This window comes from Sitophilus oryzae, unplaced genomic scaffold (assembly GCF_002938485.1).
Source record: "Sitophilus oryzae breed Bouriz unplaced genomic scaffold, Soryzae_2.0 scaffold_1586_pilon_pilon, whole genome shotgun sequence".
Taxonomy (NCBI): domain Eukaryota; kingdom Metazoa; phylum Arthropoda; class Insecta; order Coleoptera; family Curculionidae; genus Sitophilus; species Sitophilus oryzae.
This window is the reverse complement of record NW_022146265.1, coordinates 1,466,294-1,482,050: the sequence shown is the minus strand read 5'-3', so window position 1 is coordinate 1,482,050 and position 15,757 is coordinate 1,466,294. Positions and strand designations below refer to the sequence as shown.

Below are 15,757 nucleotides of genomic sequence, written 5' to 3'. Positions count from 1 at the left end.
TTTCATTTTTATTTTGATATTTTCCAAATAATTTCTGAAGTAACGTCAATATTTAGACAAAAATTGGTGTCTGGGAGTTTTTTGGCATGAGAAATTTGATTGTGATGTCAATATGACTCCTATTTGTAGAGGGCACCACCTACATATTTTTTACCTGGTTTGAAGGGTAATAACTTTTCGTCCATACCTGTATAAAACTACTGAGTGAAAAAATATACACACATTGCGACGGTTTTTACGTAAAAAAAGATTACTTGGTAAAAATCGCTACGAGTAATGGTTTTCGAGATATTTCGAATCGAAATTATCAATACCTGTCGTCATTGACATAAATTAAACATGTTGACTAAACTGAAATCATAAATTTTAAATGTTTTTGTGTCAAAAGTTCAACAGATTTTTTTTCAAATAAAAATTTATGATTAATTTAAAAAAATAAAATGTTCCAAAATTTATAATTTTAGTCAGTTAACTATCTACTCGGCATTGTTTATTTTTTTCAAAGAGATATGTTTTACGTCGAAAATCACGGAAATTTATATTTTGTCACCCAGTAGTTCTATACAGGTACGGACGGAAAGTTATTCCTCTTAAAAGCAGTTAAAACATATGTAGGTGGCACCCCCTACAAATAAGAGTCATATATCGACATCAAAATCAAATTTCTCATGCGAAAAAACTCCCAGATACCATTTTCATCTAAATATTGACGTTAATTTAGAAATTATTTGGAAAAAATCGAAGTAAAAATGAAACTTCTACACCCTGTATCTCAGAAACTAAGCATTTTAGGACATACATTGATACGAACTTTTTTACTTATTTTTATCTGCAGAATATGCTGCCGAAGTTTCCGGAATACAGTTCTGGCCACCCTGTATATCTCCATTTTCCCTTGCTTATTAAAAATAATTAAAATAAAAAGTAAAACGTTAAATTAAAAAATCTCGCATAAAAATTCCTTTTTTATGCGTTTGGGTCTATTAAGGTTGATTCTCACTATACCTTCCGTTTCCATTACATATCCATTCCATATCCGTTCCGTATTTTTGATTATATTCACGCTATACCGTAATTCCGTTCCGTATCAGTTCTATCTTTTTATTGTATTTTTATATCATTACGAAAGTTTTATTTTAAAAATTTGTATCTTTTGAAAAAGATAATAGATTTAATTAAGAGGTGAAAGAATAAATAAATATCATCAAAATGTTCACAGAGCTGGTACAAATGTGAGAACTTGACAAGGCTGTTTCCGATTCGCTTCAGTCCGTCCTCCAAAAAATGTATGGAAGGAAAGGATATGGAACGGAAGGGAAACGGAACGGATAGTGTGCATTGTCCTATTCATTTACATGATATAATATATTATGTAAACGGAAGGGAGCTGATACGGAAGGTATAGTGAGAATCAACCTTTAACTGTCAAGAAAACTGCTGTAAAATAGTTGCTCCACAAAATATTCGTAGGTGTCCCGAATTTCAAAAAGAATAACCTAGTAACCCTACATATGACTGTATTGTATATCCTGCAAGACACGTATGCTATTTGTAAAAATATTTCTATATTGTGACGACCTTAGATTTAGTGGCATTTATATACGCGATTGTGAAAGTTTTCCCTGAGCAAAAGTGAATGCCAGCTTATAGCGAGAATTATTGTGTTAGTCTTTGCGCGGTCGCTCGCTCGCTTGACATTCTACCAAAATACGCGGTTTCTGATTTAATTTCGTTAGTGTGGACTTTATTCAAGTGAAACCAGTTTAATTGGTTCATATCGGCGATTTTTTAATTTGTGGTGGTGCCTTTTGTTATGCGATGTTGGACAATTTATTTATATTTTAGGTAGGTCCAAAACATATGTAGAAAATTATTATTTTTTTTTTAATTTTTAAGGGTTGAATAATTTTATAATTTTGTAACATATTTGTTATAATTATATTTAAGTCAGAAATATATGTTCAGCTAATGGTGATATAAGTATGGAATATATTAAAGTGTTTTGTAACCATCGCTCGAACTTTTCTTTTAGACAAATTAAATCAGAGAAAGGAAGGACGCGAGACTGAAACACGCGCCTACGATATAACAAATACATTTAAATTAATATACAGCATAAATATAGTTCTTTGAGCAATTAGCCTTTTTACATTAACAAAAAATCCTGATATTAAAACCAGAAAAACCTACAACATAATATGTTCATAATATGTTATATTAAACTAGCGTGTACCCGCGACTTCGTTCACGTCGAATTAATCATTTGTAATGGTGATAATAAAGCAAAGCAAGAATTTCCATTAATATACAAACTGGATAACATTTTCTCACATTTATGTCAGCATGAGAAAAAACAATATGGCGATATTATTATATAACTTGGTAATATTTTAAGGATAGTTTCATCTCGTTGGAATTTGACTTTCAAAAAATCCGTTTGCCAAAAATAAGCCTTTTACGTCAAGCAGTTTAAGCAGAATCATGGTTAATCAATTACCCAACTTTTTGGAACACCCTGTAAGATTTTTTTTTAAAAATTTCAAAATATGTAAAAAAACAAAATAAATTATGCGTTTCCAAGGGTTTCCCCGAAAGACTAACTGTTTTTTAAATAACAAAAATCAGCTTTAAACGTCAAGCAGTTTAAGCACAATCGTGATTAGATACTCATATTTTATGAAACACCCTGTATACATTTTTAAAAAATCTTAAAATATGTAAAACAACAAAATAAAATATACGTGTTTAAAAGTTTTTCCGAAAATCTCACCGGTTTTTAAATAAAAAATATTCTAATATTTGAAGGGTGGTTTCACCCCCTTTGAATTCGAGTTTCGGAAAATCCCTTCTTATCGAATCTCTACACCCTAAAGTCAATACGTTTTCCAAAAAACCGCTTTTTACGTTAAGCGCTTTAAGCAGGATCGTGATTAATAACCAGATTTTTCGAAACACCCTGTATACATTTTTAAAAAATCTTAAAATATGTAAAAGAACAAAATAAAATATACGTGTTTAAGCGTTTTTTTCGGAAACTTGACCGTTTTTAAAATAATAAATATTGTAATATTTGAGGGGTGGTTTCACCCCCTTGGAACTAGAATTTCGAAAAATCCCTTCTTGTCGAACCTCTACACCCTAGAATCAACCTGTATGCCAAAATTGAGCTTCTTACTTTGAGTGGTTTGAGCAGGATCGTGATTAACCATCACCTAACCGAAATATACAGGGTGTCCCAGAAATAACTGCAAGTATTTTAAGGGGTGGTAGATCAGGTCAAATGAAACATATTTTCTCTTTACCGTTTTTCAAATAAGTCAAAAATAACCGAGTTATTTTTCTTTCAAAATTTAAACAAAAAATGCTTTTTTGCTTAAATTTTGAGAACCACTGGATCTTTTCTCAGTAAAGTCTTTTGAATTTTAGTTTCATTTCTGCTCGTGGAGATCTCGGGTTCTTGTTCTTCACTTAAAATTCTTTTCTGGAACGTTGCTGCGAGGTGTCCAGTACTGGTACTTGGTTTATCTTCCAGGATTTGACAATTCTTAAAAAATATTACAATCTTTTTCTCTTTAGTCAAAGTCGTCGTTAATAACGTCAAGATGTTTTTTTGCACTAGTGCAAAAAATAAGTTACTTTTTGCACTAGTGTAAACATTATGACTTTTAAAACAGTAGATAGTGTAAAAATAGCTATTTTTTGCACAATCGTAGAAAAAAGTAATTTTAACACCTAGGCATAAAAGTAAAGCACTTTTACGCTTAATCATAAAAGTATTTTTGACTTTCACGCTGTAAATGGTGCAATCCAGCTTGATCAAAAAACCACAGTACCGCGAGATCTTTAATTGTGATATATCAGTGGTTTAATTATATCACATTTGCCATAGAGGACATTAGACATTAGATAAATAAATATTAATTATTTTACCTCACGCATTAGCCTATAGAAGAAACGTGTAGAAGAACTTTATGATGTTGACATTAAAAATTTAAGCACAATATATTAATTAGTTTTCATCTACTCTTGATGATAATACGGCTAATAAAGAACAAAGGTTATTTTTTATTAGTTACTAGTATGACCATTATTCATAAAGGTAAGCATAAAAATTATAATTAAACAATAAACATTTACGTATACCGGGTGCGTCTCAAAATTGGCTCACCCCTATAACTTTTTTACTTTTTAGGTAAAAAAACGAGATTTGGTATGTTCTTTGAATAAGAAGACTAAGGAAGGAGCATAATGCTATCCATGTATTAATGCATGGTGGGCGGAAAAAGCACTCTAGGGTGGGGATCCTTGACAGTTCTGATTGACGATTCATTTGACACATTTGAATTTGATTTGAAATTTTGTGGATTTGTCAGTCTTTACAGAGCTTATTTTATGTTATTTATTATTTATTCTACTACTGATAGTTGTATAAAGGTAGTAAATCTAGATGGAAATTGTGGCAGAACTTAAATTAACAGTGACACTATCGCGATTTATCGAAAAAGACTCTAAAATAGTTGGTTGTGTAGCGTGTGGTAGATCTCGGCAAAAATTGAGTGAAATAATGGAACAACTTTTCGCTAGTAAGTGACTATATAATATACATACGTGTAGTAAACCGATCATTTATAAAATTCACTTAAATTAACTAAATTATATATTTTTCTTGCATTTTAGCTTTTATTTACTACTTGTCAAAGATCAGATGTCAAAGAATTTTGATACGTTAATTTGACTTACCTGCTTCAGTAGCGTATCGGATGTTTGGTTAATAAATACTTATTATAACTTATCTATTTTTATTAGAATTATATATTTTTATAACAATTTTAATAACTACCATCATTTATTCACAACGTAAAATAAAAAAACAAATTATTGAGTCTACCCCACGTCTACCCTACATCATAGTTTTACATTTTTTAAATAAAATTAGAACGGCACTGATAAACCGGAATTTAAGTCGGCCATATTTGAGGCCCATCGCGGTGTAGGTACCTAAGATTTTTGATATGCTCCTTCCTTAGTCTTCTTATTCAAAGGGTATGTTAGTATATGACATAAATTAGGATTAATTGACGTATTCAAATGTTTTTGGTCGCGTTCTGTTTCACCGGAAATGACTACAATTTTTGATTTTTAAATGAAATCCTCGGTACATTTTTACTTTATTCGATAGAAAATGTCACTCTGAATAGAATGACATATCATATGTCAACTTTTGACATTTTCATTTAAAACTAAATCCTATTTTAAATTTCAATCTAGAGAGCCGTCACTGTGTTAAAAACACTAATTCTTAAACAAGGAGCCTTGAAAAAATATATTTGATCGGCTCATGTTTTTCGTGTCTTGTCCTACCCGGTTCAAAGATGCCCAAATCGTATTTTTAGTCATATATTAATTTTTTCAAATGGAACAAGGGTGGTTCATTAGCATATTCGGAAAAAGATTATTTTTAGGAATAATTTGGTACCACACAGTTGGTATTTCGAGTCAAATTGTTGTTATGAACCGCATGTTACAATTTCAAATCCTCGGTACATTTTTACTTTATTCGATAGAAAATGTCACTCTGAATAGAATGACATATCGTGTCATTGTCATACATTGTCACACATATCATGTCAACTTTTGACATTTTCATTTAAAACAAAATCCTATTTTAAATTTCAATCTAGAGAGCCATATGAAACTGTGTTAAAAACACTAATTCTTAAACAAGGAGCCTTGAAAAAATATATTTGATCGGCTCATGTTTTTCGTGTCTTGTCCTAGCCGGTTAAAAGATGTCCAAATCGTATTTTTAGCCATATCTTAATTTTTTCAAATGGAACAAGGGTGGTTCATTAGCATATTCGAAAAAAGATTATTTTTACGAATAATTTGGTACCACACAGTTGGTATTTCGAGTCAAATTGTTGTTATGAACCGCATGTTACAATTTCAAATAAACCATATGCGAAAATGTCCGGTAGTCATTTCCGGGAAACAGGAAGTGAACAAAAAAACTTGAATACGTCAATCAATCCTAATTTATGCCATATACTAACATACCAAATCTCGTTTTTTTTATCTAAAGAAATAAAAAAGTTATAGGGGTTAGAGACGCTTTTGAGACGCACCCGATATATTAAATAAACAAATTGTGTGTGCACTATGTGCGCATTTTTGAAGTGAATAAATAGAAAAAAAACTGGAAACTATAAACAACTACAAACTAAAATCGTCAAGTACATAACTCCAGTCTTTCTTTGCGACATTACCACATACTTTCAATTAATTATCTTCATGACGCATTCGATGGAATAACGTTTTAGAAATATATATAAAACTATGACACATCTACGATATATTTTCAATGAAAAGGCTAAAGATACTTCTCATTCATATATTACCCAAAATGTTGTATGCCAAGGTAAAATGCAAATAAATATAATATCAATGTGTGTGTGAAACCGGAAAGAAAAGGTTAAATTAAAAGTCTCTTGATTCATCTTCTATTATAGTTTTTGTTTTTATATACATTTTAGTAAAATATTTACAGAATAGCATTATTTCACAAGAATATTTCAGACCACAGCTTATTCAGTACCAGCTGGTCATCTTCGCGCGTTTCACCTGTTGCACTTGTTCTCGTATACCAGGTCCAAGGACTGTATATATTCTAAAGGAATGTTTGATCGCGTCAATTCGCCGCTGTCGTAGTCGCCGTGGATGCTTACGTCACGCAGGGACCAGCACTACACAGTGCGACGGATGGTTATTCTAACGGGACAAAATCTCAAGAGCGATGTTTGGGATTTAAAATCTAAGAACGTAGCAAATTGTCTAATATATAGCAACCATATGGTTAAATTTATTTATTTATTAACAACTTAATTTATTAATAAATAAATAAATACAAGATAATAAAACTATGATATTATTCGTACATGACACACAAAAACCATACTGTAAACAATTGTCAAATACATAAATACATAAAATTGTGATATCAGGTGAAATACTTACAAAAAACTCTTTAGGAGTTATTTTTTAATTACTTTGTAATCTTGTGACACCCTGTATATTTTATTTTAAAAAATTCTATTTTATTTTGAAAATAATAAATAAGATAGATATTTTAATTTTAACACTCGGTAATTGTTAATTCATATATAGTAAGTATATAGTTTATTAAGACAATTTTTTAAACTCAGTGCCTTTTTAGGGAGTTGTTTTGTTTTTATACTATCCGGTTGAAATGAAACTTTTTGGACATTCACCTGTTAACCTTGAACTCCCTGTGACTGTGACTACCTGTGTTGGTAACTATTGGTATAACTCAAAAAATCTACATCATTCAATATATCGATATTTGAAAAAAAGTGAAAGTTTGATATCTGCAGAACAAAGGCATGAAGGATTTTAACAAATAATATACGTACAGTAGAATAGTACATACCTTTGACAATCTTCAACATAATTTGGCTTTGGAATAAAATGTATAAGCACTTGTAAATATTTTGTTTTCGTATGATCTCTGCCTTGCTGAGCAGAAAACGACCAAATTTGGTTGATAAAAATGTATCGAAATACAAAGAATATTAATGCATTTTTTATATCAATTGGAATGTCTACGATTTATTCTTATCAGTACACATTTTTTGGCTTATTTCTAACCAAACGCTTTTGTCCCGCTAAATTTATCTTCCAACGCACTGTGCGGTCGTCCGTCAAATGCAAAAATAACTGTCACTGTCTAAAATCTTTAGCGCCAACTTCAACTCGGTCCCTAGATGACGTAAAAAAACTGACAGTGCGGGAAGATAAGAATCGAACTATCCTTATCTCTATAGTATCCTTGTACCAGGTCGGCATTTTTTGGCCTTGGGTGTCAATTTTTGTGTGTACAAAGAGTACGGTCAATACGTAAAGTACAATAAGATGTATTGAACAAAGAAAGAAGAGCAAGTATTTTTCCAAGCGCATGAAATCTAGCGTCGGGTTAAGGTGAACTCTTACATACAGTACTCTGCATCAACTGTGTGCAGACTCAATTTGAACTGATGCTGCACGGTGGCGTTTTTTACTGGAGACAAAAAATGTGGTAAAGACCAGACCATTCTACAAAAAAAAATTCGGTCGGCGGTTGAGTTGGAAAATATTTATACTAAAATTTATTTAGTGGTGGGGGTAGTTTTTACCCTTCCTCGGAATTTTTTCTTGTTTTTTTTGTGAAAGTCAAATTTTAAAAGACTCAGCAAACGATAGACCTACAAAATTTCATTAAAATCGGGATAACGGTCTTTAAAATATCTAAAAAAATATTTCTGTCTTTTTAGAATTTGATGCCCTCTAACGGACAAACAAAGCACTTTTGTGTAGAGGTAAATTGTGTCCAATGAACTGATTTTGATTCCAAAAATACGCAGTAGTTCTATGTCCAGAATATTGAGACATCCTGTATAATGCCTTCCTCAGGACCATACTGTTTTTAGAACCTCTTTTAAAAAAAACTACTTTATTCAGGTCATCCTGATAGTTGAAATTGTGATTTTTTTCTGTATATCTTCACCATTTCTGTAAGATTCACCCTGTATATTAACAAAAATATTTAACAAAGTGTTCCACTGTTGCCGGTATGTTTTAAAAAATAAAGATTCATTTAGAAATCTTTAATAGTAAACCTGGACATGAAGCTTTTCGAAACACTAGGTCACCCTGTATAATTATTTAAAAAAAATAAATAAAATACACAATGATATCTGAATAACTTTCTGTTTTTTTTAACGTCATTGTATGCAAGCTATTATACCTAAAAACGTACTATTTCTTTAATAGAATACCACAGATAACACAATACGTTCTAAAAAAAAACGCAGTCAGAGGTGGCTTGGAAATAAAAATCGCTGTAATTTTGTCATCGATCACCATTTCCAGGGCAGTTTGATGATGCTTTTCTTTGGATCATATGCTATTTGGTCCATTTAAAATAAAATGATATGGATATAAAAATCAATATCATTTGAACGAATTACATTTAAACCAGCTTATTAATTCAATCCGTAATTATTTTATATAAAATTATCTAATATTTCAATTTTCCTTATTATGTATATTTAAAAAAAAACTCTTGTATAAAACTTAAGATGTGTCTGTCTTAGGATTACATAATTTTTTAAATTAATATTAATTAATATCATTAAATGTGGTAACGGTGAAAGTTACAACACTAATCCGAATATAAGTTGGTTACGTTGATATCCTCAGTTTTTGTAGAAATTTGTTACAATTAATATCTAAAATATATAATATACACTTAGATGCAAAAAAACGCAACAGAACATGTTTTCGTCAAGTGTTATATTTTTTTACTTTTAGCCCTATTTTCATCAATTTTTTAGCAAACTGTATATAAATCTATCAACTTTAATTTATAAAATCAGTTTTTTATAAACTTTAGTGTTTGGCTTATTATACAGGGTTAATTGAAGGGTTGTTTTTTACCTTAACTTTAAAAGATCCTGTGCAATAATAATTTCGTGAGTAAGTTTTCCTAAAACACTATTTTTCGATCGGAACCATGTCTCCTGCATGAGCATTTTGTTTTTTGGCTCATGTCAACACATGCTTTTGCTTTGGTTAATGTTTAAGCACGAAATGAACCTTCCTGTGTACAAACAAGTAAAAATACTCTAATATATACTTTGTATTGCCTCCCCCGCTTGCTATAACTGTCTGAAAACGTCGATTTATATTGTTGTTTGTGTCTATTATATTATTAGTGTTGTTTTCCCATTCTTCTTCAAGGACCAAGCGAATATTCATAATTTCGGCCATCTTCAACAAGATTAATGACTTTTGCACAATCTCGACATTAAGAACCATATTCAATCGTGCACAATAATAATCACCAAAGCCACCTCGACATTATCAATAGTCATCAAAAAATAAAAAATTCAGGAGGCATGTTTCTGATCGAAAATTAATGTCTAAGGAAGATTTCCTCACGAAATTATTGCACAGGTTTTAAAGATAGAGTATAAAACAACTCTTTAATTAGCACTGTATAACAAGCAAAAATACTAAAGTTTATAATAAACTGAGTTTACGAATTAACGATATATTTATAGCTAAATTATAATAACATAATATAAGCTAAATAGCTAATAGCTATTTATTAGCTAAAAAAATCAAAGAAATAGGGCTAAAAATAAAAAAAAATATAACATTTCAAACTTGACCAAAAATTTGTCCGTTGCGTTTTTTGCGTCTGAGTGTATAAAATATTTGCGTGAATTTGTGGAATAAAATTTAATAATAAATAATTATAGTTTCCATTTAAAGTCTTGCCAGATTTGTAAATTCACACTATTACGATTCCACCTATATACGACCCTGTATAAAAGAGTCATCATGTATGGTGGCGGTATAGTCAATTGGAAGTAGTGAGACTCTTAAGACCGACGTGGACAAAGGCGTCGACAAAGAAAGTGTCGAAATTAAGAGTTCCAATCTATTCCAACTGACTTCAGCAAAACTATACTTAGCAGGATGCAAGGTTTCTCTATTCATGTTATTTTGCTGCACTTAGGTAAATCCCAAAATTCCCTCTTGAGATTTACCCACTACTACCTACTACTACTATAAACAGTGGCGGATACAGAGGGGGGCCCATGTATCCTAGGCCCCCACTAAAATCTATAAATTGGGTTAAATATGAGGCTATTGGATTGCAAATGGAGCCATAAAAAGCATATTCTACATTACACTTTATTTGCTTCCCCCAAAAATAAATTCCCGTATCCTACCCATGACTATAGTCTATCCAACGACAAAATCCTTGACAGTGATAGATGTGTCTGTCATTTTAATTTCAAAGTAGTTTTTTTATTTTACAAAGAAATAAGTTGGTACAATTGGAACGTATAATTAATATTATGATTAATATATTTAAATTTTGAGCGACAAGTGATTACTTCAAAATATTGTGAAAAAAATGTATAAAACTGAAAAAATCTAATTAAATTAACTTTAATCTTAATTTTTTTCTGCAGTACTAGAATGTATTATTTACCTATCGTGTGATGTTATTTTACAGATACTTATGGCTAATACAACTGTCTGGCCATAGTCTCTGGTAAACTGTGTTTCTGGCGGTCTCCGGGTACCGAATATTAACTGTAAACTATGGTCTGGATCAACACTTAACTTCCCTCAAGTTTTCCTCCACTTAAGTCATCTGCTTTTTTCTGTCATCGTCTGTCGAAATCTTACCTGAGAAAAAAAAAACAGAGTATATGAATGAATTTGTTAATGAACTTGTTAATGAATTGTAAATTAAAAGTAATATTTTTTTAATTACAGAGTAGAGCCACTGGAAGATGATTTCACGTAGAAGGATTCTGTCAAAATCACGTGACGACATTAACTTTTTAGGCAACACTCCAACCGATGACACCGAAGACGTATGGTATCAAAAAGAAAAATTATTTAAGGTTAGTTAACAACTGCGACGTAATTTTCTTAGTCGGCTATTATACAGGGTCCGGCAATAGTGCGTCAAGCATCTGTAGCTCCTAAAATAAAAAAAAACTTGAGAATTTTGTTTAAATGCAAACCTAAAATATGTATGAGGATGTATTTCTGGAAAATATTTTAACTTCTGTAGGGTGGCTCAAAAAAGTGTGAGTGGATCGGGATGATTTTTTTTAAATGGAACACCCTGTATATAATTGCATTTTTGGCTTCCTTTCAGATGACTTTACATAATCCTAAGACATGAGTAAATATATTTCGATAATTTCAGAGATATTAATAAATAAATAAAAATTATATATTTTTCAGCCTTTATTAAAAAAATTATTAATAATACAAGAACTGTCCTGAAATCAAAACTATATTAGATATTTACTTTAGATGGTTTGTACTTACTTTGCTATAAATATGAAAATCGTAAATCATACAGAATGTTCAAAATTCAATGCCAAACTTTCTAAAATATAAAATAATTTTTCTTTGTTTTTTTTTAATGAAACACCCTGTATATTATTTTTTCAATAGATGGAGAATTAAAAAAAGAACATTTTTTGTATTCAGAGTATTTCAAAATTTTTAACGGTTTCGCAGATATTCCCGGTTTTGTATTTCATATGGCATTTTCCACAGTAAATTTTTATCAAAGCCACCCAATGATTTTTCTCTCGTATTTTACTATTGAAAGCGCCATATGAAATAATACTGCGTGTATCCGGAAAACTATTAAAAATTTTGAAATACTTTAAATACAAAAAATGTTTATTTTTTAATTCTCCATCTAATAAAGAAATAATATACAGGGTGATCCATTTAAAAAAACGAAGAAAATTTATTTTATATTTTTGAAAGTTTGGCGTAAAATATTGAACATCCTGTATGATTTACGATTACCATATTTATAGCAAAGTAAGAACAGACCATCTAAAGTAAATATCTAATATAGTTTTGATTTCAGAACAGTTCTTGTATTTTTAATATTTTTTTTAAGAAGGGTTGAAAAATATATATTTTTGATTTATTTTTTAATATCTCTGAAACTATCGAAACAGATTTACTCATATCTTAGGATTATGTAAAGTGATCTGAAAGAAAGCCAAAATGCAATAATATATACAGGGTGTTCCATTTAAAAAAGTCATCCAGATCCACTCACACTTTTGAGCCACCCTATAGAAGTTAAAAATATTTTCCAGAAATACATCCTGGTGCATACTTTAGGTTTGCACTTAAACAAACCAAAACAAAATTCCCAAGTTTTTTTTTATTCTAGGAGCTACAGATGCCCGACGCACTATTGCCGGGCCCTGTATATCTAAAATTGTTTGGGAATATTAGAGAGAATACAAATGGAATACAATATTTTTTAATAATTTAATAGTAATTTTAATCATAACAAGTAAACGTCAAAATAATTACTGTGTGTTAAAAATATTACTAAAAACTCAAACCAAAAACAAAAACTGAAATTATCCAAGAGATTTTACAAAATTAACAGACAAGACTCAGTTAACAGAAACTCTTTTTTTGGTTCTTATATTGTCATTGAATTCATAGCATATTAAAAGTAAAGCATTTCGTGACTTATTTAATGCGTAACCAACAAGTTTAACTGTTCAGTTGTTCAGTAGACTGATTCTGAGACCGTTGTTACTGTTTCTAATAAAACCTGATCTCTATGAAAAACATTATGGCAATTAAAATTTTTCTTTCACGTAGTCAATAACGTAATTTTATATAAAAATATTTATGTTTCAAAGTCGTACAGTTATCACATTTTAATATTAATATACCTGTCATATACAGAGTGGTCTGAATTATATATATATCATATACAGGGTGGTCTGAATTATATTCGGGAACCTTCGGCAGCATATCCTGCAGATAAAAATAAGTAAAATGTACAAGTTTATGTTCTAAAATTCTTCGTTTCGGAGATACAGGATATAGAACTTTTATTTTTATTTTTACGACTTTTTCCAAATAATTTCTGTCGATATTTGCATGAAAATTGGTGTCTAGGTATTTTTTGACATATTCGATGTCAATACCAGTATAATTCCTACTTGTAGGAGGCACTTTAACTGTTTTGAAAAGTAATAAATTTTCGTCCGTTTACCTGTATTACCAACTAACTAATATAATAACTCAAAGCAAACCTTTGAAGGAGGGTAAAAAGGACAATAACTCACAATCTTTAAGTTGTTTAATTTAAAAAAAATTTAATGCTTAAAAAGCAAGGGGGGCGACATGTTTCGGGAATTTAAAATATTCCCATCTTCAGGCCCAAAGCTAAAACAATTACAGAGGCCAAATTTAAAATACAATCACAAACAAGTTAAAAAGTCAAAAAATTTTTTACAAAGTCAAAAAAAGTATATCTATCACTAAATTTGTTCAATCACAGATAACAATATGGTATGTTAAATTTTAAAAATTAAAAACAACTAAACTAAAATCATAAGGTGAGGGGAGCTGTATAATCCACCATAATTAGATAAATTGAAAGAAAAAACAAGGTAATAATCAAATCATACCTCAATGCACAATTCAAAGAAAAATACTTAAGCAATAGTTAAATTTATTTTTAGTGGTATGTTTTTTTTATATATTTTTTTATATATTTTTTGTATTAGTAATGTAAGTTGAGAGTAAATTACTTCAATCTGTATATGCTGATATTCAATTTTGTAGGATATTTTTTTTAGTTATGTTAATAAAGAACCAGTTAAGAATTATGTTTATTTTTTATTTTTATAGTATATGTTGAATTTTAATTTATATTTCAAATTTATTTATTGTAGAAAATTAATATTTACTTTAGTTTAATTTTAAGAAATTTAATATTTATTTTAATTTATATATGTAGAAGAATTATTTTTTTTATTTTAATTTAATTAAACTTGTGTTCTTTAAAATAAAAGCATACTCACACAAAAGTCACTTAGGAAGTATAACCCGCTTTTCATTTTGTACAACCACTCAGAATCAATAAAACCAATTAGAGCCGTTAACATTTAAAACAACTCATTCATTGGAACTTTAAATTATATAACTCTTCAAGAAGGGAGCATTTCGTTGTAATACCAAATATCTACATTATCTCCAAACCGGAGTACCAAACGAGTTACGGAGTACTGAGGTCTGGCGAACAATCCGACAAATGAGAACCAATCAAACGGACAAGCTCTTGAATAAAATTGATATAGAAAAATGGCGCAACTACTATGCAGAATTACTAACAGAAAACCGACCAGAATTCCAATCTGCAGAAGAGGAAGACAACCTTGCAGGCACTTTAACGATCAGCGAAAGAGAAGTACATCTAAGTCTCAAAAAAATGAAAAATGGACGGTCATCAGGTCCTGGTAACATTGCAGTAGAATTGTTAAAGTGTGGGACCGAGAAATTGCGCTGGCGCCTGGCAGAGCTGTTCAACCAGTGCTGTCTGCAAAATAAACTACCCCATGAATGGAGAGTGGCTCATATAGTGTCTATCTTTAAAAAGGGAAATCGCAACGACCCCGGTTGTTATAGAGGCCTGAGCATTAACAGTTCAGTGAGCAGGCTTTTTGGAAAAGTTCTGCAGGGTAAGCTCAGGGATAATATTGGTGACAAAATCTCGGAAGATCAAAACGGATTCACACCGGGGAAATCTTGCACAGATAACCTCTTTGTCCTACAGCAGGTGATGGAAAAAAAGATAGCAGTAGATCAAGAAGTCCATCTAGCGTTTATTGATTTGGAGAAAGCGTACGACTCTATTCCTCGCAACAAGATATGGGAAGCCTTGAATATTTTAGAAGTAGATAGATCCCTACTTAAGATAATAAAAGAGCTCTATAAAGAAAATAAAGCGTACGTTAAGATAGGACACAGGCTATCCAATCCAATAAATACCACAAAAGGGTTGCGACAAGGATGCAGTTTATCACCTCTAATCTTCAATGCTTAAGTTGAAGTAGCCCTTAGGCAATGGAAGAGGAGATGCCAAGGCATGGGAATACCCATTGGGGAAGATATACTGTTTACTCTGAGCTTTGCAGACGATCAGGTCGTGATTGCGCAGGACTCTTTCGATCTGGAGTTCATGACTAAGAGGCTTTACCAAGAATATAACAAATGGGGACTTCAGGTTAGTCTAAAAAAGACAGAATACTTAGCTGTCAATTCCAACGCTTGTTTTGAAGTCTTCATAGATGATAACGTCCAGATTCAACAAGTAGACAAATTTAAA

The 15,757-nt window shown here is 30.6% G+C and overlaps 1 protein-coding gene across 1 annotated transcript in view; it reads left to right on the top strand.

Moving 5' to 3' along the window:
- The first annotated feature begins 1,629 nt into the window (after positions 1 to 1,629).
- LOC115879766 overlaps positions 1,630 to 15,757 on the top strand; it is a 41,896-nt gene continuing 27,768 nt past the window's right edge. The window contains exons 1-2 of the mRNA XM_030896754.1: positions 1,630 to 1,845; positions 11,353 to 11,483. Coding sequence (XP_030752614.1) covers positions 11,370 to 11,483 — 114 coding nt within the window. The 5' untranslated portion in view covers positions 1,630 to 1,845; positions 11,353 to 11,369. The remainder of the gene's footprint in view (positions 1,846 to 11,352; positions 11,484 to 15,757) is intronic.